The 25,916-nt window shown below is 38.2% G+C and overlaps 2 protein-coding genes across 2 annotated transcripts; both read left to right on the top strand.

Annotated features, from left to right (window-relative positions):
• Positions 1-452: 452 nt before the first annotated feature.
• On the top strand, positions 453-8,585 carry acer3 (alkaline ceramidase 3). Its single transcript, XM_067494850.1, has 11 exons — positions 453-611; positions 3,186-3,296; positions 3,528-3,580; positions 3,721-3,773; positions 4,037-4,118; positions 4,240-4,275; positions 5,042-5,100; positions 5,194-5,295; positions 5,716-5,820; positions 5,930-5,975; positions 6,462-8,585. Exons 1-11 carry the CDS (start codon positions 509-511, stop codon positions 6,513-6,515), a joined length of 804 nt encoding a protein of 267 aa, XP_067350951.1. The 5' UTR covers positions 453-508; the 3' UTR covers positions 6,516-8,585.
• A 130-nt stretch (positions 8,586-8,715) lies between these two features.
• Positions 8,716-22,601, top strand: LOC137109251 (collagenase 3-like). Its single transcript, XM_067494841.1, has 10 exons — positions 8,716-11,369; positions 12,796-13,052; positions 14,587-14,735; positions 14,851-14,976; positions 15,546-15,707; positions 16,373-16,502; positions 16,616-16,752; positions 16,863-17,022; positions 21,641-21,741; positions 22,016-22,601. The coding sequence occupies exons 1-10, from the start codon at positions 11,238-11,240 to the stop codon at positions 22,150-22,152; spliced, it is 1,491 nt and encodes a 496-aa protein (XP_067350942.1). The 5' UTR covers positions 8,716-11,237; the 3' UTR covers positions 22,153-22,601.
• The last annotated feature ends 3,315 nt before the right edge of the window (positions 22,602-25,916 follow it).

Here is a 25,916-nt window from a genome sequence, read left to right as displayed (position 1 = left end):
CCACATTTGATGACGTTCATACACCTGACAAAAGGAGGGCAAACAACTTTTAAATGCAAATGAACTATGCTTTGTTTATTACAAAACAAAAATGGTAGAAACAGGAAGCGCCGCTGTCCACTGACATTCCATTAAAAATAAAAATAAAAAGTTTATGAAAAAAAAGTGTTGCATGCTGTGGCGTGCTACGCTTCAACACGTTTTTTTCTGGGTCTGAAGAGGGTTTCGAGTGTGTGTGAGTGTGTGTGTGCAACGTTGACAGTTCAGCTATATTCTGCACTTATTAACTTATAGCACTGTTTTACTTACTGCGTCAAGTATTTGTACAACTGCATTTCAGTCGTGTGAATGTAGTATGTAGAATGTAGTGTAGTGAACACATGGACTTTGTTGTCTGCGCTCGTGAGGAGGAGGAGGAGGGAGGAGGAGGAGGAGGGCTCGAGGAGGAGTGCGGGTGCTGTGATGAGACTACAACACCGTTAGTACCCACAACGCCTCTTCTTCCATCATGGCTCCCTCGATAGACAGGCAGGGATACTGGGGGCGGCCGACTTCTACGCTGGACTGGTGCGAAGAAAATTATGTCGTCTCCTTTTACATAGCGGAATATTGTAAGTAGACTGTACCTGAATCCCCCGAGGCTACAAATAGTAAAGTCAGGCTTCGTTTCAGGGAAGCAGCACAGTCCTGCTGCGTCCGTAAACATGCGCCAGATGCCCGCGGCTGTAGCGGTCATTTTCATGGAGAAGGGTCTACGCTGCCCGGATAGCTACTCGGGTTTATGGTCACTTAATAACACTTAAGCGTTAGCTCATTTCACTAATCAATGTTTGAGCTGCAATGAGGAAAAGGGAAAGGTGTATCCGCCGGGAAGACGTGTCCCAATCTTTTCTGTGTTGTGTTCCGATTTTGCAGAGCTTTCCTGTGGGTTATTATTCTGCAGTAGCAGGTGGAAGCTAACATTCCCACAGACACGTTCGGAATTCAAGTCCGCACTTTTGCCAGTGCATTTGCAGGCGCCGCTTGAAGCTAGATAAACATTTTCTGTGTACATTTCCTTCATACTATCAGGGCGCATCGTTGTTTTGTCTAACGATAATAATAAAAAAAACTGGTTCCTCAGGAGCCATTATGTAAAATTTAAACATTGTCAGTGGGTGACAGGTCAAAAAGCTGGTCAGGCTTCAGCTTTTACTAACGCAAAGCGACTCTGCTTTCATTTACGGGCTTTGGTCGACGTGCAGTGGACAAACATTCACAGGTTAATCATTACAGTGCAGCTAATTTAAACAGAGTGACCAACGCTGCTTGCTCGGATCGTTTGTGACTCACTTTTGTTTATAACATGAATTACTTAGAAATAGTCATTAATCCATTACTGGTTAAACTGGTGGGAGTGTGGTTCTTACTTATCCTTAGGCTGCTTACACAAACCTTAAGTGATGAAACTCAAGTGGGTCAGAGTTTAGTTAGCTTAGCTGCTGTTTGGCTCATGCTGACAGGCCTTGTGTGTACAACACTTCATTTTTGGTGTCCTCATCAGTCTACTGTCCTTTGGTGTCCTAATCAGTCTACTGTCCTGTGCTCCACTAGGCTGCTAAATGTGGTGTACCAGTGTTATAGACAACTGTATCATGTCAATGTCATGTCGTCCAAATGCGGCTCACTGAATGTAGCTTATCTTAGGATACAGGCAGTTGAAGCCTTTGTTTGCACAAATGACACTGGCCTATCTAGGTGGTTCATTCACAGAAGAATTGTTTGGCGTTTAAATGCTGTTTCAGGTTACAATGGTTGGAATGTGTCATTGTTCATTTGGAAAAGAGACACCGACCGTGGTTTTAATCCCCATTTTGCTTTGGAGTATTATCTATTTTGTAAAAACAGTAGAGGGCAGAGACAAAGGGAGGTTATATACAGTCTCTTGCAAGGGGGAGCAGGTGTCTCTCATCACATTCAGAGGTTTGCAGTTGTCATTAAATGTGAACACAAAATGCTCACGTGCTGAGGTGCTTTTGGCTTGTGCACATTTATTATCAGTAACCAAAGTTCACACATTTTAAAGGACTCACCGTGGCTCTTATCAGACATATGCAGTTAAACAGCAACTGTCATGTTAATTTTGAAAACTAATATTAAAACTACTAAAACTATGAAGACAAATACTAAAACTAATATTCAGTATTTGTTTTTAGACTCAACATCCTGGAAATCCTGAATGTTTTCCACACCTACGTTTGTACATCACCACACCCTGAAACAGTGAACATAGTCTTGAGGTCTACTATTTGCTTGATGATGTAGCAATGGCCCAGGGCAGGGAGGTTAAACACCAACACCACCGTCAGTTAGTGTGTGTAACAGGAGACTTTAACTAAACTTATCATATTGTTGATGTTAATATAAAGATACATTTTGGACCATATTTCTACTTAAAAGATGTTTGTTACTCGAGCTTTAAACAAAGTTAGAGCCTATTTTTCCTCCATGCTTCAGGTGTTCTCAGCTGTTTTCAGGTTTCAAACCAGTGATCGTGTCATCAGGTGACATCCATTTTAGCTTCTTACCACATGGGCCCAATTAATCAATTTTTTAAATCTTTTTTTTTTTTACAAATGGGTGAAATTGACAACAGTACAAACAGTGACTGACACAATTATAAATTATATATATTTTTTTATTAGTATATTTATTTATATTATCACTTAATCTACATGTATCATAGAGCCTGAGGTGACGTTTGTCCAAAATATACAGTCAAATATTAAGGATTCAGATGGTATTTTGTTTTCTTTAAACAACTTATATATATTACAATTCAGTATTACATTACGTTACGTTACATTTAGTCATTTGATGTTTTTTTTACAAAACAACTCACAAGTAAGGTGCAAGGTGGGAAAAAATCAAAGTCAAGGCGAAAGCATCAAAGCAAAGTCCTATCAGAAGAAGTGTTTACGTTTCATGAGATGCGAGTGCAAGGATGCGCAGAAAGGAAGTCGTTTTTTCAAATCAACAGCATTGCATGACTGCACAGCATTTGTGATTTATTTCTGGTTTTCCTTTTCTGGCACTGCTTTGAATTGCAGTCATACTGTACCATCACAGAAACATCCACAGCACATCAGATACAGCGCAGGCTGTATCATCGGGTTCTAATTCATCTCTGGTGTCTTTATAAACAGGGAACACTGTCAGCAACCTGATTATGATTCTTCCTCCTATTTGTGGGGCCATCCAGACCTTTCGTGATGGCCTTGAGACGCGCTATATCTGCTCTTTCCTCGGACTTGCAGGTCAGTCTTTTGAAGCCAGAAATGACCTGGCTCCATATTGGCAATACTGAAGCAGACACTGCTCTTGTATTATTATTAATGTATTACAATTGTAATATATTATAGTTACAGAGCACAGCCTTTGCAGTGATACAGTATAGACTGCTCATGCTATCACATTGCAATGGATACACATGAGAGTATTTAGACTTTGAGTTTTAATGTTTTTTTATGGTTTTTCTGTGTTACCAGCTGTTGGCATCGGCTCCTGGTGCTTCCACATGACGCTGTTATATGAGATGCAGGTAAGATTCAGCATTACACCAGCCTGGCAAGGGAGATTAGGATACTCATTGGGAATCAAAAGTGAAACCTAAGCTGTCTAAAGTAATGCTAAGTCACACTGATGTAATAATGGTTTTTCTCCTCTGTATCATATTTGCAGCTACTGGACGAGTTGCCAATGATTTACAGTACTTGTGTCTTTGTCTACTGTCTGTAAGTGATTTAGCCTTTCTGATGTATTTCTGTTGACAGACTCTCAACTCAGACAATCACAGATTTTTGTGATTGTGGCTGTAAACTGAACAAATTAATCTCTGACAAATTGCAATGTGTTTCTTCTTATTGTACAGTGCACTTTATGGAATCTGTTGATTTTAAACTGGACTGATGTGTCTCTTCCCACTTCTGCTCAGTGTGTTAATTGTTCCCTATTGTTTGTGTTCTTTCAAGCTGAATACAGTTCATTTCTTTTTCAGATATGAATGCTTCAAACAAGAGAACACTATCAATTTCTTTCCCATAGTGTTATTATTAATCTTCAGTGTCTCAGTCACTTTAGTGAGTATCCACTTTCCCTATAACACGGTATTACTTGCCTTGACATGACTTTTAACTATACAGTATTGTAACACGGCATCTGTCATGTGCTATTGAGTAGCTTGTGTATTTTTTTTTGTAGGTATACTTACATTGGAAGGAGCCAGTGTTTCACCAGGTAAAGTAGTGCTCTGTGTTAGGTTCACCTGTCTCAGATTTCTCATTGTTTGCTGTTAGGTCTTGGTGTGTCTCAAGTCATTTTTACCTTGAGTGAACACTAGACTTTCCACTCTAACATGCTGTAACACAGCATTATACATCAGAATGGAACATTTAATGGCATCTTAGTCTTTCGGTGGTCAGTTAACTGTTTTGTTTAGGTCTTCCAACTCCAATAAGGGATTGTCTGTACCTGCTTACACTCGCATTGTGTGTGTTGAATCAAAACAGTAAAAACTGCTGCAAAACGGCCTTTGTTTAGTCTTTGGAACCGACTGTGTTTAGTGTAACCACACTGCTATATGGTGGTTCATAACAAGACTGATAAGATTTCCAATGTAGCGTAACTTTGTCTCTGCTCTGCTGCAAGTGTCTGTGTCAGTTAGTGCACCCATCCAGACCCAGTACCTGATACAGATGTCAGCAGCAATGCAATCCTATCAGGCATCATGAACATTTCTATATTTCACATTGGAATAAATTGGAAACCTAATTCATTAATCATCTGGTGACTGCTTATTTTGGATCCCCTGGTAGGGTTAGAGACAGAAAGTAAAGAAAGCTTAATTTACTGTAGCAGATGGAATTTCTAAATAGCATTATAGATGGTCTTAATGCTCTTTGATTAATTTACTGATGAATCAGTATGAGTGGCTATTCCAGACTTTTTTTTTGTTCCACCTTTTTTGCAGTGTTTAAAAGCAACCTTTTGCCCCTTGTTTTAGGTCATGTATGGTGTTTTAGTGGCTTGCCTAGTGATGCGATCGATCTTCATTGTTACGTGGTAAGTCTGATAAGACTTTTTTATCACTAATACATCAGTGTAGCTTGTCAGACATGTCCAGTGAAGAAAAGGTTGTTTTTGTCTCGATTACAGGGTGTATCCATGGCTTAGAGTGCTGTGCTACATCTCATTAGGTGTCTTTTTGTTGGGGTTCGTACTGTGGAACATTGATAATGTCTTCTGTGACTCATTAAGGTGAGGGTTTGTGGTGGAAACATTCGAAGGCTGTTGTTATAAAGTATTAACCTGCTTGTTTTAGAATTCTGAGAGCAAAGCTAATTATGCTGCTGTTAACAACAGTGATGTGGAAAATGGTCACAGCAACCGTCGGGGGTTTTACCCATTACAATAACATCACAGCACTAACGTACTGCTTTTTTCTTAACTCAGAGACAGGTCAGGCAGTCTTTGAAACGTTCCAGTTCATTTACTATGAAATAGGAAACCTAATCATTTCTTTATCTAAAATGCATTAAACTTGTTTGGGTTTTGATTTATAAATTTTAATCATTTATAAAACAATGTTCCTAAACCAATGATTAACATCATCTGAAAAATCTCATACTGGAGGGGAGAGTTTGCTTTTTTTTTTCATTAAGTTTATTTGTATGTTAGAGCCAGTAGACAATCACTGCCCCCTGGTGTTGGAGTGGTAACACAGTTCCATGCCTGGTGGCACATCTTCACAGGCTTGGGATCCTACCTGCACATACTTCTCAGGTAAGTTCTTATTTAGTAAATCAGGATATTACAGCTGCAGTAAGTTATGTTGTGGTGAGATAAAACCATGTTTCATGTGTATTAAATTTAAGTTTTCTTTTTCTTTCAGCTTACAGATTAGGTCAACCTACCTCAAGTACAGGCCAAATGTAAAGGTGCGTGTCTTATATTTTTCGGCATTTATACTTTCCATACACAGTGCCTATAAAAAGTATTCACTCCTCCTCGCTAATTTTTAAAAAAATTGAATCATGGTCAATGTCAGTTGACAAGACTCTTTTGTGTCCAAGTTATTTTTGACAACCGATCTCTACAAAGTCATTCAATTAATTTACAATAAAAAGCTGAAAATAGTTGGTTGCATAAGTATTCACCCCCCATAACTGATCTATAACATTATTGATGCAGCCACTTGGTGGTAGAAGGTATATTGATGATATATTTGCGAATCAATTCTTTTCAGTTCTAAAATTTTGCAAATTTAGACTACTTTTTAGAAACCTGTTTTACTTTCAAATAACCTTTTTATTCATTTTTGTCACATAGGCCAAATAAAACTTGACCACAATGTCATTTGTTGTCATTCATTCCTTCTTTCACTCATTCATTCATTTTTTTGGTCTTATCCTAACTTTGGTCAGTTTCTGTGTGGAGTTTGGCCCACATTCCACATTGAGCCACAGAAAAAGAGCTGAAGTGAAAAGATGGATACCTACTGAAGGCTGGTGACTGCCATAACCACACACCATCGGCACAGTGACCTGCCATTGCCCTCTGCTGGGGAGCTCAGTATACAGCCAAGGGTCCGGAGGATCCAGGTGAACCACCCTAGAGACCTGTTGGTTCTGCACTGCTGGGATTAACTAAGTACAGTATAGCACTGAGTTTATTTATACGAAATGGAAGCTTTTTCTCATCAACCATTAATTATTAGATTTGTTTTTCTGTAATTGTATTAAATTGTACCAATTCATTTTCAATGCAAATGTGGTGTGTAGTTTACTGCAGTGGTAAATGTTAAACTAATTATGGTGCTTAGCTTGATTGGGGTTTGGGAAAAGGGAAACAATGTCAAAAATTCAGAATTTACATATGCTTCTTTAATTCATTAACATGTTTGAATCTGTGGATGTAAATCCACAAATTATTCAAACTATATTGTAGTAGCTTTACAAAGAGCTGAAGAGGCTCTGCTTACAACACAGTGTTCTCATATCCCCTTTACAAACAGTATCATATTATTTTGAATGTGCTCACTACATACAGTTGGTTAAAAAACTTGCATCTCCTTACATTGAAATGGTATGTAGGTAGATGTAAATGCAACCCTAAACCTAACATAATAACAATGCACCACCAGCCTGTACAAATGTTCTTTCATCATTAGAAGTAAGAAAACTATCTCAATAACTAACAAGCAAGAGCAAACACTGCTTACATAGTGTTGTTACACTAAATTTAAATTTTTCCGGGTAAACAGCTGGATGGACCACAGAACCTAAAGTATAAAAGTGACATGGTTTTAGGATGTGGGTCAGTAAGATTAAAATGTATGTTTTAAGTGACATCTAAAGGTACTAAACACATTTACATGTTGGGGTAGATTGTCTCCTGATTTATACACTACTGTAAATGATTAATTAATCTAATTATTATCACAGTAGAAAACAGCCCTATGTCCCTTTCTTATGAGGAAAATAATTGATGAAATTACAATGCAGGTACACTATACTTTAGAATGAAAAAAAAACTCCCTAAAATATTTCTAAATTTAATTTACAAATTATTTATTTATTAGTCCATTTTCTTCCATTTATTTATATCACAACATCATGCTAAAGAGTCGAATGGCACATACACACATTGTAAATGAAAACCTTGGTGAAACCACTAGGTGGCACTTATTTCCACCTTGTTTTTAGACATTGCATGCCATAGTGCATTTAAGAACTACCTACCTACTGTAAAATGCTTATGATCTTTTCCTCAGTTTACATGTAAAGGAAATGTGGTGGTTAATGAAGGGCTTTTTTTTAAATTTTTCACAAGGTTTATTTTGCTACCGTAAAGTTGTGAATATGTAATGATAACATAGAACATGAGCTTGAAGTAACTATGGTAAACTGGAAACTGCTCCACATCACTGTTGTATAAACCTAAATGTATTTGTGTTGTTTGCTAAACTGCTGTGTGCTGGATCATCTCTTGGTATGAATGAACATATCATCATTTTAAAATATGCTTAATTTTTGGGATTTTGAATAACTCGAATAATGTTTGAGTACAACAACTGCTAAAACCCAGTGTCACAAACTTTCAGAAGCACAAATTGTGACAGATAAGTATTACCACAGTTCTGATGTCTGTGCGGAACCTTCAGTGTATGTTTTTCTCAGTGCTTGGCAGTAGAGCAGGGGTCAGTTGTCAAAAAGGGTGCCTTATTGATATCCTTACATTGAATCCAAGTTGCCTTGATGTTTATGATATACTGTAGCCCCTTGCGTTTTGCAGTGTGTCCTTCTCCTGGTTATCGGCAGTGCAAGCAAACAAGAACACATTCAAATGGGAATTCTGTGCCTGATCCTTAGGCCTTCCATCCACTTTGTGTGTGTAACAACTTAGTTATAGGTTGTTCTAATGATGTTAGCTGTTAAGTGAAAATACTAACATTATAAGGCCAGGCGAGCAAATTCTGCCAACATTTTTGTTGAACGTTGATCATGTGCCAGTCTTTGATGATTTCAAATAAAAGAAAATATGTCAGACCTGCAGAGAATTTTTTTTATTATTTCTAACTCCACTTTGACTCAAAAGGCTGCAGTGTCAACATCCCACTGGCTTACTACCACATGACATACAAAGTCTTTATCTACTCTACAGGTTGTAAGATGTTTTGAAATAACTCAGAGCTTCAAGGTGTGCCAGTCATTTGCTGTCACACAAACTCACTGCACTAACACATTTCCATAACTTCTTTGAAACGTGGACAAAGATGCTTATAATGCGTTTGAACTAGATGGTACACTGGATTTGACTCCCCCGGGAGAAAGCTTTGCAGTTAATGTATTGTAAAAAGAACAGCATTAGGTGGAAGGGTTGTTAGAATTATAGTTATAGAGCTTTTTGTGGCATAACGTGACCAAATCTCACACTCACATACATCAATGCCACAGTGTGCAACCCACATGCAGAGGTTGAGGAAAGTTGTGTGTTGAAAGCGACGTGAGAAGTTAAACATTGAGAAAGTTGCACACATAACACAATTCACATTTTCATCATGAACTAAGTATTGGTAATAGCATTATAATCACAACCATCAACTGTCTAAAACACAAAAAAGAACATGTCATACTGTATCTACCAGCCTGGGACCAGTGTTTTAAATGTTTACAGAAAACTTTTGATAGCAACACCAAACTAAAAATGCCTTAAATTGCCTAAAGTCTGATGATGATTTCTAAAGCAGCTATCAGAACTGGAAATAAATGGAAAGTCGTTAAAGTTTACTATTCAAAAGTGCATAAAGAGACAGGTTTGGAATTACAGGATCAATACACTGCTCCCCACTGGCCCTAAGAAGACTGTTATTATAACTGTGTTTCAGTCTCCTTGCATGACGTGTTCTTGTATTTCTGTGCTCTATAGTTTGCACTAGGTCAGACTTCTTGTCCTCTCGCTTGCCCCTTGTGGCTTTTGAATTTAAAATCAATAAAAGCACTTACTGGTGGACCTACACACTAACAGCAAGACAAACATTTTAGAAATGGAAAAACTAATGCTCTTGTCACTTTCGCAACACTTGAATATGATGCACAGTTTTCAACCTTGACTTCTTATGCCAGAAACCTGTCTAAAACCTAAGCCTTTAAGGCTTTGCTTGGAGGGGCAGTGGAAAGACATGATGAATCCGCGTGAAGCTGTGTGTAGAAGCACTAGTCCTAATGAGCAGGTTTTTCCCTGCGTTTCCACTTGCTGTGACTCAGTCTTGTAACACTGCTGATTGATCTGCCCTGAGGTGTTGAGGGTATTGTCCTGGTCCGGTTGGATGTAACAGCTGCATGACGATGTAGTGTGGCTGGTGCTTTGCCAGTGCTCTGCTGACTAATGCTGGGAATGCCCAGGTTGCTGCTAACACAGCTGTGTTAGGCAGTTCTTATTGTATAAAAATGTCCTGTTCTGGTTTGGTCTAGGTTAGTCTAGGTTCCGCCGATCTGGCTGGTTGCACTAATGCAGACGTTTGTGTAAATAAGGATCCAAGCTATTTTAGCTCACGTGTAACATGCACTTTTCATTATGGACTATGAAGTTCCTATATTACACTGATGCTGTTGTGTCTCCAGAGGGAGCTGTGTGAACTCTTACAACCCTTGCATTATTTCACTTGGGCCAGCATGTGAATGTACTGCCAATGTTTAAATAGCTAGATCAGCCCTATTATATAGTTTTCATCCAGTCAGAAATGTTCCTGTACATGCTGAGCCTTCAGGTCATACACAGCACCAAAACACACATTCATCTATATTTGATTTTCACCGTCTGGGGTGTTTCACTATCATGACCTACATCTCTCTTCACATCAGTCATTAATTATATTTTTTTACATTTTAGCGACTGAATTTAGATAATTAGTTTATTTGATTTATTGTCTTTTCCCCAATACCAGTATCATTAAAAAAAGAAAGAAAGAAAGAAAAGATGCCACAACGTAAATCAACTGTTTTGCTCTGCAGACAGTTAATTAAACGTAAAGACTATTTACATATAGTCATTTGGCAGTGTGTGTCTGTGCGTGTGTGTGTGTGCATGCACACTCCATTGTCAACCTAACCACGGTAGTTTCATCACAGTACATTGTGTTTGCGATGTGATTCAATGTATTTTGCAATTCACGCAAGTGTGAAAAACGAAGTGTTGTCTGCATAACAGTAACGTGGAGGTATTTGCCTTCAAGAGAATTTTTAGTGTCATCTTTGGACTATTCTATAAATTAGACCTCCCATGTGCATGATGGTTTGGTTGACACTTATCACCGGCAGCATAAAGCCTCTCTGCAGTTACCATGAACCCTGCAGCACATAGATGCAGTTTTCTCCACGACAGTATAATTGTTGATCAAATCATTTTACCCCTAAATTGAAATGTAGAACCAAAATGTGTTCTTAAAAGTTTTGAGCCAGTTAGGACTTATTTTCAACACTGACAAGCATTATTAATAAGGGGGCCCGGTGTTTCTTTAAAGAGACATTGAAGAAGACCCAGTTTTGTGTGGCGCGACTGTGCTGTTCTTGTCGGGGCATGAGCTCTCTTGTATAATTAACAGGTGGTCCCCACCGATTTGTGTACAGCTCCGTGCATCAACAGCTGCAAATCTCAACCATAGGCTGACTTGCTTGGACTCCTGCCTGTCAAACACAAAGATGCTTTGCCTGAGTCTTCTGACTCTTCTAACAACTGGCCACAATCTTGTGCTGGCTTTACCTCTCCAAACCCTAGACCGGCGTACACAAGCCCGCACTGGACTATCTGATGCTGACCAGGAGTTTGCCAAGGTATTTATCCTTTTATCCATGGGATATGACCCCTAAAAGAGTATGAAACCTTTATCTCTACATTTACAGTCCTCTGTGCTATGGCATCGCTTTATTATCAGCATTATAGCCTCAAGCCTTAACCTGAGTGGAGCTCTGTGCAGACCTAGCAGTCATTAGACTTTCAAGTTACAGTAAGTGCTGCATTCCCCTTAAAGTTTCGTAAATTACCTTAGTGTTCACCTACTGATAGAATCTGAGTTTGTATTTCCAAAAAAAAAAATTAGTAGATGGATCGAGTGATCATTTTACACAGATTTACAGATTTATGAAATATGAAATTGTTGTAGAATTATTGTAAAGGATTGTTCTGTTTTATTCGTGGCTGCACGTGTATTTCCCTTGAGGCATAGCTAACAGGTCTTCTTCTTTAATATTACTGTTGTTGTGGTTTTTGTTTATGTTATACTATATATTGTAATTGGTGAAATCATGATTTTACATTTTCAAAAGTGACGTTCAAGTTCAAGGGCATGTATCCTCAGCATTAGTTGTTTTTTAATGTGCTGACAAAATCGTACAATGCAGCCATTAAAATAAGACCAGCATGTTACACATTGACTGCCATGTATTTGTTTGCTTCAATAAAGTCTAGGTCATGTGATGAAAGAACAGATAACAGAGAGACATCTTCAGGTCAAAACCTAAACAGATAACTAATTCATTTCTGCTAAATCTGCCGGTGTGGAACATCACCTGGAGCCAGAAGTGAGGGACTGATAATGATCCTTTTGAATGTTTGCCACTTGGCTCCACTATCAGTCTGACTAGACTCATTTCTTAAAAGGGCAGTAACAGTAAAGTCTACAGAACCTGCATTGTCTTGTTCTAACAGACAGGTGAATCAGCTGATAAAAGCAGCTGAAATAGCCAGGTAACCACATCTACACACAGTTACTGTTAGTGCTAACATCTGTCAAGTTGACATATTTACTGTAATGGCTGTCAAAACCTAAAGTCAAAGTGTCATCATGGAATGTCTTATCAGCATTTTTAACATGCTGATAAGACATTACTGACTTAATAGATCACACTGCAGTGACCCTTTAAGTCAGTAGCTACTGAACATTGAGGTCTTGCGTGGTTGTTGTCAATCCCCACAATTACTGTTCACGAGTAAACAATATTTCTGCACCGTATTATTAAAGGTCTAAGAAAATGTTTGGAATGTTCACTGTAAAGTCTTTTCATGAGCATTTGAACATTTCCATTGCTCCTCAATAGATAAGACATTTATCTTCTGCAAATTGTTTTCTAACTCTTTGCGTCAGCTTGTGGTATTTTTTTTCTAGTTGAGAGGTAAAGTGTCAAACCTCAGCACACATTCATGTATCAGTGGACTATGGTAATACACAGCTTTTACATACTCACAGATTTATCTTCTCAGGAATATTTACGTAAATTCTATGGCTACCAGTCAAAGTCAGAGAGACAGAAGAGGAGTGAAGACACGGGGGAAGATGCCGATTGGACCTCTGGACTCTGTGACAAGGTCCAGACAATGCAGCGCTTCTTTGGTTTACCCCAGAGCGGAGAGCTGACCAGAGAGACTTTTGCAGTAATGAGGAAGCCACGCTGTGGTCTGTCAGACGTGGAGCAATTTGGAGACAAAATTCGCTGGAAGAAGAGGACCCTCAGCTACAGGTTTGAAAGAATCAGAAAGCAGTACTATTAAAACCATGGTGATGGTATTTTGTTCGAAAAGCAAACATGTCTCATCAGGCTTAATCACAAACTTTAAATGTTGGCATGCTACCAGGTTAACAGTGACATTAATAACATTTTTGCATGCCAACCATCTTAGTTTAATGTGTGCTAATATTTCCAACATTAAGCACAAAGTACATCTGAGACTAATGGAAATTAGTCTCATGTAGCCTGCAAAATCAGGTATTTGGTTCTGAACAAAATGCTGGACTGATTGTGCCATGAAGGGATTATTACAGTTATTATAATTCATCCAGAGGATGACAGGAATGTCTGAAATTATTTCAATGGCCCTAGGTCAAATAGTTCTCAACATATATCAATGAAAAATGCAAAAGTGAGCCTCATACCTGTAATAGAAAAAAGCCAGGACATCAGCAAATCCATGAGGATCCATTCTCTGGAAACCATTAATGTTTGGATGAAATGTTGTGTCCGTCTTTATAAGGACCTTGACCTTCTTGTTGCACTGTATGAAACGTCTGAAGATCACCACAGGTGCCTGTGGACAAAATATCTTGGTAATTTCTCCAGTCACTGTTACTATCACTGCAGAGGTCAGACTAACATCTTAAATCATCTGACTCAAATCAGATTAGTTCAAACTAGTCACAATAATTGTTTACAGTAATATTTTTTACATGAATTTAGGGAGCAAGAAATTATTTTTCAAAAAAAAAAAAATCACATTTTTTAAATTTGTCTAAAGCGTTTGACACTGTTGATCATGATGTCTGTTAGTTAAATTATAAAAATGTTTTTTTAATACTTCCACTGTAAAAGGATTATTAATAAGCAATATGAAAGAAAGAAATATGGTCGGACTTTCAGGTCATATAACCTGTGGGATACCTCAAAACATCTATTTTAGGACATTTATAACTTCTTATTTATATTAATAATTTTTAATCACTTTATAAATTGTCTCTTCCTGTCCCTTTGCTGATGATACCAACATGACATTGTCTCTTACAGTTGTACATACTTTGATTAAATACATACTAATGAGGAAATAGTGGCTATGACTTTATGATGGTTTTAACTGAAGACGCTTTCATTAAACATAAACATATCTAATTTTATAATGTTTACAGGAAAGGGCAGGAAATATAGCAGTAATCCAGTGAGTCGCCCAGGTGTCTCTTATTTGTTTCTCAGTAAAACTAGTTAATGATAAGATAAATTGAAAACCATCGACTTTAGAAAAAATAAATCATTTGGTATCATCAGCAAAGTTTGATCAATTTCTCTTGTTTATAAACGTATATATGACTTGTCCTTACTCGATTTATGGTAATTGTTTGAGCCAACACATCCCCCTCTAATCCCCATAAGCTACATGTACTATCAAGGAGATTGGTATAAGACTGCAGCTCTCTAATCACATTTGTGTCCTTTTTCTGCTGTTCTGCTTTTCTTTCTGTTATCTACGTCTAAACTAAACCTAAACTAATGTCCATTTGTTGATTAGAATAGCTGACTCCAACCTTCCCACCTCAGCCTTAAAGATTCGGAGAGTCTTCAGGGAGGCCTGGAAGCTCTGGTCCAATGTTGCACTGCTCAACTTTCGCAAGCGGAACAGGAAAGAGGCTGACATCGTCATTGCCTTCCATGATGGCGGTGAGCTCTAAAGACATCTCCTCAGTCAGACTGCATTACACAGCAACCCTCGCACCGACACGTGGCACAATATAGATTTAGTAACCATAATAGTTAACTGCATTATTTGTTACAGATCATAAGGACGGCTCACCTTTTGATGGCAAGGGAGGAGTCCTGGCTCATGCTTTTCTACCAGGCTCTGGTGTCGGTGGTGATGTGCACTTCGATGCAGATGAAGACTGGAGCTTCAATTATACTGGTACTGGAGACAAAATCTCCCACACTTACCGATCAAGTAGAAAAAAGGAAGTTCACGGGAAGAACAGCCGGGCCCTTTCCAAACGCAAGACAAATCTGCCTCAACCTCACTTCGTTGAAACATGTTTAAAATTGTTGTTGAGTTAATCAACTCAGCACAAAGAATGAAAGGTTAACAAACGCTGTGTCAATTTACATCTCTATTAAACACATCTTTTTGTTTACCTCATAAAAAATTTAAATGTAAAAGCTTCCACCATAGTTTCATATGGTATAACATATAATGTATATAATTGTATATTGATCTTAATTTCTGGGCCCCAAAAAAGGTTTTAATGGAGGTAAAATGTGAAGGGGAAGGAGGAACAGGGCTTTGGTGGTGATAGCTGGAGCAACTGGATCAGAGTTGGTTCTTGGGTGAACAGGAAGGTCTTTCTTTGGCAGGTGATCTTCTGCAGGTGAGTGGAGAGTAGACAGTGCTGGGAGGCAGGAGTGGTTTGAAGCTGGAACCAAGTGGAAACGTATTTCTAATTCTGTTCTTTGCCCTTAAGTCTTTGGGTCTCTCTCTAGGTTTCAACTTGTTTGCTGTGGCCGTCCATGAGTTTGGCCACGCACTTGGCCTGTCCCACTCATCTGACCCTGGCGCCGTCATGTTTCCAGCGTACAACTTTGCCCCCAATTACCAGCCGCAGCTCTCCTTCCGTGATGTTAAAGACGTCCAACATCTTTACGGTGAGTTTAGGCTAAATTTAAAATTCTGACCATAGTTTTTAGAAACGTTGCTCTTTCTTTTCCAAAGCGGACAAATACATGATGAAAAGCCTGACTGCAAAGTGAGGTACAATGTAAAAGCTTCTAGCATCAAAATAATCTCATTGTTGCCTTTGCATTGCTTTCATGGGAAAACCAATATTTGTTTCTTCACACAGCAGTGACGGAACAAACAATGGAGCTAAAAACCACAACATCCTAAGTTATAATGTGTCATTATACTGCTGAATTTTCATTAGTGACAGTGAAGTCATATGTCATTTTTCTAACTATCGAGAATTGTATCACTGTGTACTAAAGAGATGAGCAGCTGCATCCATCCATGGATGAATCACAAAATACACAGTTTATATCACGAAGATTAATCATAGATTCTTATGAATAAGTGGAAAAATCCACTTTTAAGCAAGAATTAGAAATGCGGCGGGTAAGACCAAACTGGACCAGATAATTAATGGTTTCTGTCAAGGTTTTTCCAAATCTGATTTGTTTATAATAACATGTTCATAACATGGGTATATGACATACTTTGAATTGGTTTGATTATTTGTAGACAATATATTCTTTTAGAAAATCTCAGAAGACTCTGTTTCAGTCACTTAAACTGCTTCCTTTTTTCCCTGCAGGTATCAGTCCCAACTTTGCTTCACTGTTTTCAGCTAAGCCTCCCCCAAGAACACCTGACAAATGTGATCCAGATTTGTCCTTTGACGCCGTAACAGCATTGCAACAGGAGGTCCTGTTTTTCAAAGACAGGTTCGTAAACTGTCCAGTATGCCTACATAATGAAGGCTGACAGTCAGACGTGATTCCCACCATGTGTCTTGGTGGTCCAATGATAGTGAAAAAAGAAAAGTCTTTCTTTTCAGGTTTATGTGGCGCAGACACCCTAAGTTTGATGAAACGCGAATCACCTTGATTAGCAGCCTGTGGCCAGAAAACGTGCCTTCATACTTGGATGCTGTCTATGAGAACTCGGAGGAGAATTTCGTTTTGTTTTTTAAAGGTAAAGTAACAGACACAGTAAAGAGCACTTTGGCTTGTGTGATATGCAATGTATTAAAGAAATATATGTACAGTACCTGTCAATATGTGACATCATTGTTTTGGTTTCAGGTTGTCAGTACTGGACGCTGAGGCAGTTAAATATTCAGGAGGGATTTCCTAAAAACCTCTCGGAGTTGGGCTTCCCCCTAAGAATAAAATCTGTAGATGCTGCTCTTCACTTCAGAGAAGATCACTACACTGTGTTCTTTACTGGCCACGAGTGTTGGAGGTATTTAAGATCCTAAATGGATCAGAACTTATCTAACTGTAGTGCAGAATGGCAGTGGAGAAATACTACTTGCAAACCTTTACATTCTATGATACACGTAAGTTTCAAAAGGCTTTTGCCTTTATTCCTTTTATAAGACCTGCTAATGCATTTTTGTCCTCCTATAAAGTCCACATGTGGTCTGTGCCACCAGATTATCATAACAGTGACGTATTAGTGTTAGATGAACTTTAGCGGCTAAATACATCAGAAAGTAATTAAACCATAGTAATTAAGGCAAAGGAGAAAGATTCAACCCTATTTCCGAAATGGTTGGAACACTGTTGGGTTTGTATATGCAGTAAAAATCAGCATTATTGGTGCCTTCGTGGATGTGCATGTTTCACATGCTGCATCTGCAAATGCCCTGTCACACTATCCTGAATGCTGGCGTTTGACTTGGAATCAAAGATGAACTGCTGTATTTGGGTGTCAGCATTTAAGGGTCAGGGTCACTGCGACTTCAGTGACCCTACCCAGCCATCCAATCAATGACAGTATCATAATCCTAATTGCATGTTTATGATTTTTTTCCATCATGATAAACATCTAACACACGATCTGCCATGGTGGCACTATTTCTTGAGATGCTTCACCAGCTCATAACAGTATGTAGGGACAAAAGACCTACTGCATGTGATCATTTAGGCTGGAGGACATGTTGCTCTCTCTTCTGCTTTTCTATAACCATGCACTGAAGCCTGGACCCCTGTTAGCACACATTATGACTCTTCAATGTCCATTATAGGAGCCAGTCTAATCAGGAGATTGAAGTCATTTATTTTGTGGTGACTGGTTATGAGTTTTTGGTGGATGGAAAACTGATCTGAGCTGCAGCAGTGTTAGGTTGGTACAGCAGGCTCAGAGTTCATCCAGGTAAACGAGCAAAAAAGTATTGTAAAGTACTAGTGAATGTGCTGTTCTCTGCTAATAGCTTTCCTTGGTAATATGATGTGTTTTTAAATCTGCTTCCTGTGAAGCAGGAAACTGAGTAGCAAAGTTAAAAATAATCCAGTAAAACTAAGGCAACTGTAATCAAAAATAAACAATCTTCTTTTACACAATCTGCTTTACACAGAGGTGGTAAGTTACTAAGTACATTGTATTTCAGTACAAGTTTGTGGTATTTTAACGTTACTGGAGTATTTCTATTATTTATTTATTTATTTTTAGCTAATTTAGCTAAAAATAAACCACAGAAAAAATACTTATACTACTACTACTAAAATCTAGACTAGGTGGGTTGAAAAAACATTAACAATAGTATAAAATCTAATTAATTTAGTTATAAAACACAGTATATTTGTGTGGATTAAACTCCCCTCCAGTAAATCACGGACACAAGTTGTTCTCTTGTCCATATGAAATTATTTCAGAGATCTTCAATATGTTAATTTGCATGTCACGCTGTTGGTAATAGTTGACTGTTAGTAACCTGTATTCATCAATTACCAATTAGCTTCTGAACCCAATCTGAGGATGCCACTGTATCATCCAAGAAAGGAATCAGTCTGTGAAGCTTGCTACTCTTTTCCTTAGATTTCATCCTCTTGATGCGTGATCTGCAGAGGTTACATTATTCCACTGATGTGGATCTGTGCTCTGTTTGATGCGCCGAATGCGCTTTGCCATAAATATATAAAGTCATTTAGCATCATTGTTGAAATATCCCGGGACAACCTTTGAGTCTGTCCAAAAGAACTTCCAGCTCCTTTCTGAGCAGGTCACTTGTACAGACTGCAACAACTGCTGCTGACAGATCGAGTCTGTGTGCTGTGGTAATCCTCAGGGGTGAAACCCTGTCCGTGCCCATAACCAAAGAACAGTGGATTGACGTGCTAATTGCCCGCAGGTAAGTGCATTCACCATACCCTGCACTGCTTGCATCTGAGAAGTGGTGTAATTCATACTCTTAACTTCCTTAAAACTTTCTGGAATGTAACATTACTGAATCATGATATCAGCTAGGTTCTGCAGATCCAAAAGGCAGTATTCCCATCGTGGCCATAGATCCTTAGAGAGTGGTTTATCCCATCCGATCTTGTCTTCACCCTTTTGTTGAAGTATCTGCTTTCCATTGACAATGAAAGGTGCTATAAAGCAAAGTGAGTTATTAATTGAGGCCACGGTCGATAAGACTCCCCTCCTGGAGTGTGGGCATTCATTCGGAGTTACCCTGAATTGGAACTGATCTGAAGCAACACACCATCTGACACCTAGAGCTCTTTCGATCTGTTTCTCATCTAAAGTCCAGTCTTGATTTTGTCGTGTTCCTGCACAATCCTCCTTCGGAACTGATGCAAGCACCTCTTGGTGCTGCTTACTTGGCCAGTAAACAGATGGTCATTCAATGACACTCCTTCACTTCGCTGAGCAATCTAACACAACCTCCAGCTTTCTGTGGGTGATACACCCCATAGTGAGGGATGTACAAACCAGGAGTCTTATTGATTTCATCTTCTGGAACCTTCTCTGTGAGTTATTATTCCATTTATGAAGGTTGCATAGTCTTTATCATATTGTTTGTCGTTCTCAAATCTTTTTCTGAGAAAACATCTGAGACGATGATAAGCACACTTCAGATTATCTGGCAGACTTGGCATATTTGTTTTAAACAGCAACGGCATTTCAAAGTGACTATCTGCACTGATTTTCACCCCTTCCTCCATTATTAATAGGCCACATGGAGTTTGTTGAGAAAGTTGAGTATCCTCTACAGTTCTTTCAATGAAGTGACTACTTCTTTGACTTTTGTGCCGCAAATATATCGCACTTCATTTGTGGATTAGTAGGTGGCCGCAACTGAGGTGTCACCTGCTTCACGACAATCCTGTGGCTGTGCCTCCATTTGCATCGCCATAATCAATACAAGGGGTGACATGACCGATTTTGCTCCTGCAAAAGTTTTTTCTTTGAGAAAATGGTTCGTTGTCCTTACCTGCTACAAAGTCACTGGGTAGTAGGGTAGTAGGCCAACATCCCAATCTCTACAGCAAGGTGTTCCAAGCGAGGCCAAGCTTTCTCTGTCTTTTGTGTAGGAATGTGACTTAGAATAGCAGGAATAAACTCTCTGGAATAAGTTGTTGGAAGAAGGATTTTCTTTGATGTATAAAACCCTCTAAATTGTAGCCCCTTTAACCTTTGACCTGGAATGATTGTGGAAATGTTTGTTGCACAGGTTCTCTTGGTTTGTTGAGCGTTCCTGCCCTTTTTTGTAAGATGAACATAGTGTCACTTTGGTTGTCCAGCAAAGCATACTTACATAACAAGTTCATTATCTGGGTTACTTATGGTAGAAAGCCACACTGGAACATCTGTGGACGTGCATATACAGCTAATGTCTTAGATCTATTGTGATGTTGCTTTATTTGAATTTTGTTGTTCTGTTCATATTGTGTTACTTCCCTGACCTTTCATTTTCTTTGACGTTTCCTGCTGTATGTTCGATTCCCAATCTGCTCTTCTTTCCTTCCATCCTTTGTGGTTCTGTCTTCACGTAGGCATATTAGCTGTTTCCCGTAACATGCCTCACAGACGCTCCTCTGCTCACAGCACTTTGAATGGCGTCCTGGTTTCAAAACACAATTGTTTCTATTGCACAAACTTGACAAAAACCTGCAGCAGTTTCAACCTTTCACTTCCAGGTTTTCTTCTGTGCTGTTTACTAGTAGACATGTACCAACACTTCAAGGTTTTGCTATCCTTGGCTTCTCACCATCACTGGCCTTCACAATGTAAAGTGAAGTCACTGGATTACAAGCTATCTTAGCTTCTAACGTAAGAAAGTCAACAAGCTGTTAAAAACTTGGGACATTTGGCTTGCTTCTTCAATTTCAACAGCGTTCCTGTTCCATCTGGCTACTAACCAATCAGGAAGCTTGGTAAGGATTCTTTGGTTTTCACCACAGTCATTTAGGAGTTCAAGACCTTTAATCTTTAGGACCTAAATTATTCCATTTAACCAACAATACCGTACGATAATCTAATTAGTATCAAAAACCATACTATAATTCAGATGAACTTGTTTTAACTTTAACTTTAACAACTGTATCAACAGTTAGTAAATATATGCTGTTCCTTAAATAGTCGTTGCAGCTTTCTTAAAACCTGAGACTAAGATGTAATCAACAGTGACTTAAACTTAGAACATGCACATAACACCAAAACTTTCTTTAACCATTTAATAACAGTTGACTTGTTTTTAATGGTTCTTATTATTGGCTTGAGTCTTTTCCTCCCACTTGTTCAGGTAATCAGTGTATCCCCAGTCTTATCTGCTTGATGCTAGAGTGCCTTGAACGTTGCTTGCAGCTTCATCTGCAGCAGGTGTTTATCGTCTGTTCACCTCATGTCGAGCAGCGTGAATTCTCACTGTAACCCCCCTCCAGTCAATCCCGGACACAAGGGGTTCTCTTTTTCACAGGCATTTATTTCACAGATCTTCAGCATGCCCTGAGAAGTTGTTACGTCACTTTGCAGGTCACGTTGTTAATGAATACAGGTTGCTAACAGTCAGTAGCCTTAAGAGCAATGAAACGGACACAAAGCCTCACATGTTCTCTTTGTGTATACCTTTTAGGTACAATGAGCAGCAGAAGAGGATGGAGGGATCACCGGCACTCATGGAGCGGGAGTGGCCAGGGATTCCAAGTCCAGTCGATGCAGCTCATTTCTATCAAGGTTATTTTTCTACCTTCAGTTTTTATTAACCAGTATTACATATTAAATAATAAAATAAAATAGGTCTACACTACATTTCACATTGCTTTGTGATATATCTTTATTGTTTGTGCTATCAAATATTACTTGTATACATCAGTCATCCATACTAGTCTCTCAATAACCCAATAATTCTGAACCACTATAATATGAGCCTATAAAAATGCTGTATATTATATGACAAATATATATATATATCTTCCTATTACAATAAGGGCTCTTGATTTACCCACAGGATTTGTGCACTTCTTCAAGGGAAACATCCACTACACATATGACTCCAAGTCCAGACGTGTTGTCTCCATGGGCCCTGCTAATGAGCTACTGGAATGCAAGAAAAGTGAGAATAAAATAGACACCGAGGGGAGATAAATGAAGGAAAACAGTGTATCTACTACGACTGTGTACACATCAAATGTTACAAAACTGGGAAATCAGCAGTAATCGTTGTGTACATAAACCAAAAATGGGAACTGATGAAAAATCCAGGGAAGTGGTTAAAAGCGTTTTTTCAGTGTGTAATACAATGTTGTAATATTGGCATTTGTACCATGTATAGAGTACTAAGTATAGATTTTATGATTTACGTTTTTACAAATGTGTTTTATATTCACATATTTAATTCAAATTTTGCTGCGATAGTTCTTTTTGTTACATTTAAAACAATCTAAGAACAATAACATAACTTTGTATATACATGCCTACATTACCGCAAAATGAAAACGTTTTTTTCTTTTTATCTATCTTTTTCTTGGCATCAGTGTGATAAAGTGACCTGTTGCTCACTGATTGTTTGAGAATAAAATTTATTTAACATTTAATATTTTTTTTGTGATTTAAAAAAAGGGATTGTTGCTTCCTTAAGTGCAACCCAGTCTATGCATTTACTGGTCTTGCATAATATACCTGAGGCAATCCATTGTGCAACAATATTATTACTCTTCTTCTCAGTGTCCACAATTAGCTAACATTGACCAAAATGTGGCTTTGCATCAGCAATGATGTACAAAGTGGGTATGTATGATCATAAGATATTACTGACAAAAAAAACAATTCAAAATATATATGTAGTGCAATAAAATGACTACAGGGTTTTCAGTCATTGGATGCTACAGTCAAATAGATTTGTAGAATAATAAAAAAATATATATTACTATTTTCCCACAATTAACTCGTACAAAAAATATTGACTGCCAGTTCATGATTTGATTGCTGACTATATTTGTAAAGCTTGATTGTTGATTTACAAGAGTGCCCTTAACAACATGTTAAATACTGAAAGTAGTACTGTAATGAAGATACTGCTAAAGTTACTGGTTGTGTGATTCATAATGTAAATGTTTAAAAATGAGGCAATGTTGATTGCAATAATATAATAAGTATTAGCATGTGTTCCCTCTGCAAAAATATTATATTTTTGAATCTGGTACACTGACTTTAGTGGCTCTTTTTGTTTGTCATCTTAAATTAATTGTAAATAGTGAAAAATAGGTGCTGGCATAAAAAAACAAAATGAAAAGGCAGTAAAAGTATATTGTTTTTGAACTTTTAATAAATGCCTGTATCCACAAATGGATCAAGAACTCTGATATAACAACGTGTACTAGTTTTAGCATGGGGCAATAAGAGTGGTTTCTTTAGCACATTTAGAAGGATATGTTCTATAATGTTAGATTAATTCATTTTTTTTACCAAAAATCTACTTTTTTAGCATTAGTTCTTACATGTAACAAACCCAGAATGTTTTGGGAATCTCTTATGTTGGATGAGCAATGACAACCTGCCTTCCTATATTCTCCATAAAAGGAATTCTTTCTGAATCTTACTCAAAAAATTGGTTGCTCACCACACCTGGTGTGCAGCCTATATAACAGCTGCCGCCAGCGCAGAAAAACAAGTTGTACCCAACAAGGAAACATCAAGACCTTGATTCTGAATGTTCTACTGAGCCTGGCAGTCACAGTTCACTGGTTGCCAATATCACAGGTTACTGTGCAAGATGAACATTTTGCAGAGGTACATATACTTCACTTGCACTTTAATGTTTTATTTTACCTTTATGTAATGTTTAATGTATGATGTAACTAAACTATTTTTTAGATTCTGCATGCTGTGATGTTAAAGACACATGAACTTTGGTTGCTTGATGTTAATCTGATTTAAATCTTTTCCCTATGTAACTACCTGAAGAAATTCTTCAACCTGAGAGAGGAGAAGGTTCCAACAACAAGCAGAGCGCTCTTCCCTACAAATAAAGTCTATGTCATATAAACAAATAATGTATTAAATGACCCAAAAGAAAAGACATAATTAGACAACTAGGCATTTCTGCAAAAACTGCATCCTATTAGTACCATTTGCATGAAAAGTAAACACCTTTATTAACTGGATTCACACTGCAGTGACCCTTTTAAGTCATTAGCTACTGAACATTGAGGTCTTGCGTGGCTGTTGTCAATCCCCACAATTACTGTTCACGAGTAAACAATGTTTCTGCACCGTATTATTAAAGGTCTAAGAAAATGTTTGGAATGTTCACTGTAAAGTCTTTTCATGAGCATTTGAACATTTCCATTGCTCCTCAATAGATAAGACATTTATCTTCTGCAAATTGTTTTCTAACCGTTTGTGTCAGCTTGTGGTAATTTTTTTCTAGTTGAGAGGTAAAGTGTCAAACCTCAGCACACATTCATGTATCAGTGGACTATGGTAATACACAGCTTTTACGTACTCACGGATTTATCTTCTCAGGAATATTTACGTAAATTCTACGTCTACCAGTCAAAGTCAGAGAGACAGAAGAGGAGTGAAGACACGGGGGAAGATGCCGATTGGACCACTGGACTCTGTTGTCCAGACGTCCGGATGCAGCGCTTCTTTGGTTCACCCGAGAGCGGAGAGCTGACCAGAGAGACTTTTGCAGTAATGAGGAAGCCACGCTGTGGTCTGTCAGACGTGGAGCGATTTGGAGACAAAATTCACTGGAAGAAGAGGACCCTCAGCTACCTACAGGTTTGAAAGGATCAGAAAGAAGTGCTATTAAAAACCATGGGGATGGTATTTTGTTCGAAAAGCAAAAATGAGACTGTAATAATAAAAAAAGCCAGAAGATCAGCAAATTCATCAGGATCCATTCTCTGGAAACCATGAATGTTTGGTTTGAAATGAAATGTGACAGTCTTTGGTGGCATTAAATATAAAGTTGGAGGATCATTGTAGTCAGAGGAAATTATGGTATCAGAATCTGTGTACAATAACTCTTCATCATGTTTTGTATAAATTTTGGACTCAAGCACAGAGTGGTGTATAATAAATGAAATGGTTTAATAGGCTCAGCACAAAAGGTGCACATCTGAACACTGGAACCGTCATGTGTCCTGCATACTTCCACAATATTAAAGATGTCCAACATCTTTTTGAAGAATTTAGCCAGATTTATAGGTTCTTAATAAGTAATGGTTTGATTGGAAACATTGCTCTTCCCTTTCAGAGCAGAGAAACTGAATAATGAAAGGCCCGACTGACTGAACCGTGAGAAACAATGTATAAGCTGCTGGCTTCAAAATAAAAAAATAAAAAAATCTTTGACTGAAGTTTGTGAGAAAAACAAGGTTGTGCAGTGATGTGCAACACCAGGATATAGAGCTAAAAACCACAACATCCTCTTTTCTAATGTGTCATTATTATACTGCTGAAATTTGTTCATTGTCAGTGAAATCATATACTGAACAACGACAATATTACTAATAATAATAACAGCCAACAGATACACACAAAAAACGAACTAAAGGTAATAAGTTTAGATTCAGCTACTATTAGACTTGTAAATCTGGTGCAAAGATCAACGGCTTTCGGCTTATCACTTCAGGGGTCACCGCAGAGGAAGGTCGTCTGCACATTGATTTGGGATGAGTTTTTATGCAGGATACCCTTCCCACTGCAACCCTCCCAATACGGAAATGATATACTAAAAACGGAGGCAAAGGAGCACAGGCCTTATCGGTTCATCAGTTTTTGGAACAAGTTGGGGATCAGTGGATTTAATGAGCTTACAGCTGAGAGAGTGGCAGTAATCTAGAAAAGAGGTTATAAGAGCATGTACCACTTTTTCAAGGTCACAGAAAGGAATGTTTGAA

Source organism: Channa argus, chromosome 24, assembly GCF_033026475.1.
Source record: "Channa argus isolate prfri chromosome 24, Channa argus male v1.0, whole genome shotgun sequence".
NCBI lineage: Eukaryota > Metazoa > Chordata > Actinopteri > Anabantiformes > Channidae > Channa > Channa argus.
The sequence above is the reverse complement of the archived record's forward strand: the minus strand, read 5'-3'. Positions and strand labels throughout refer to the sequence as shown.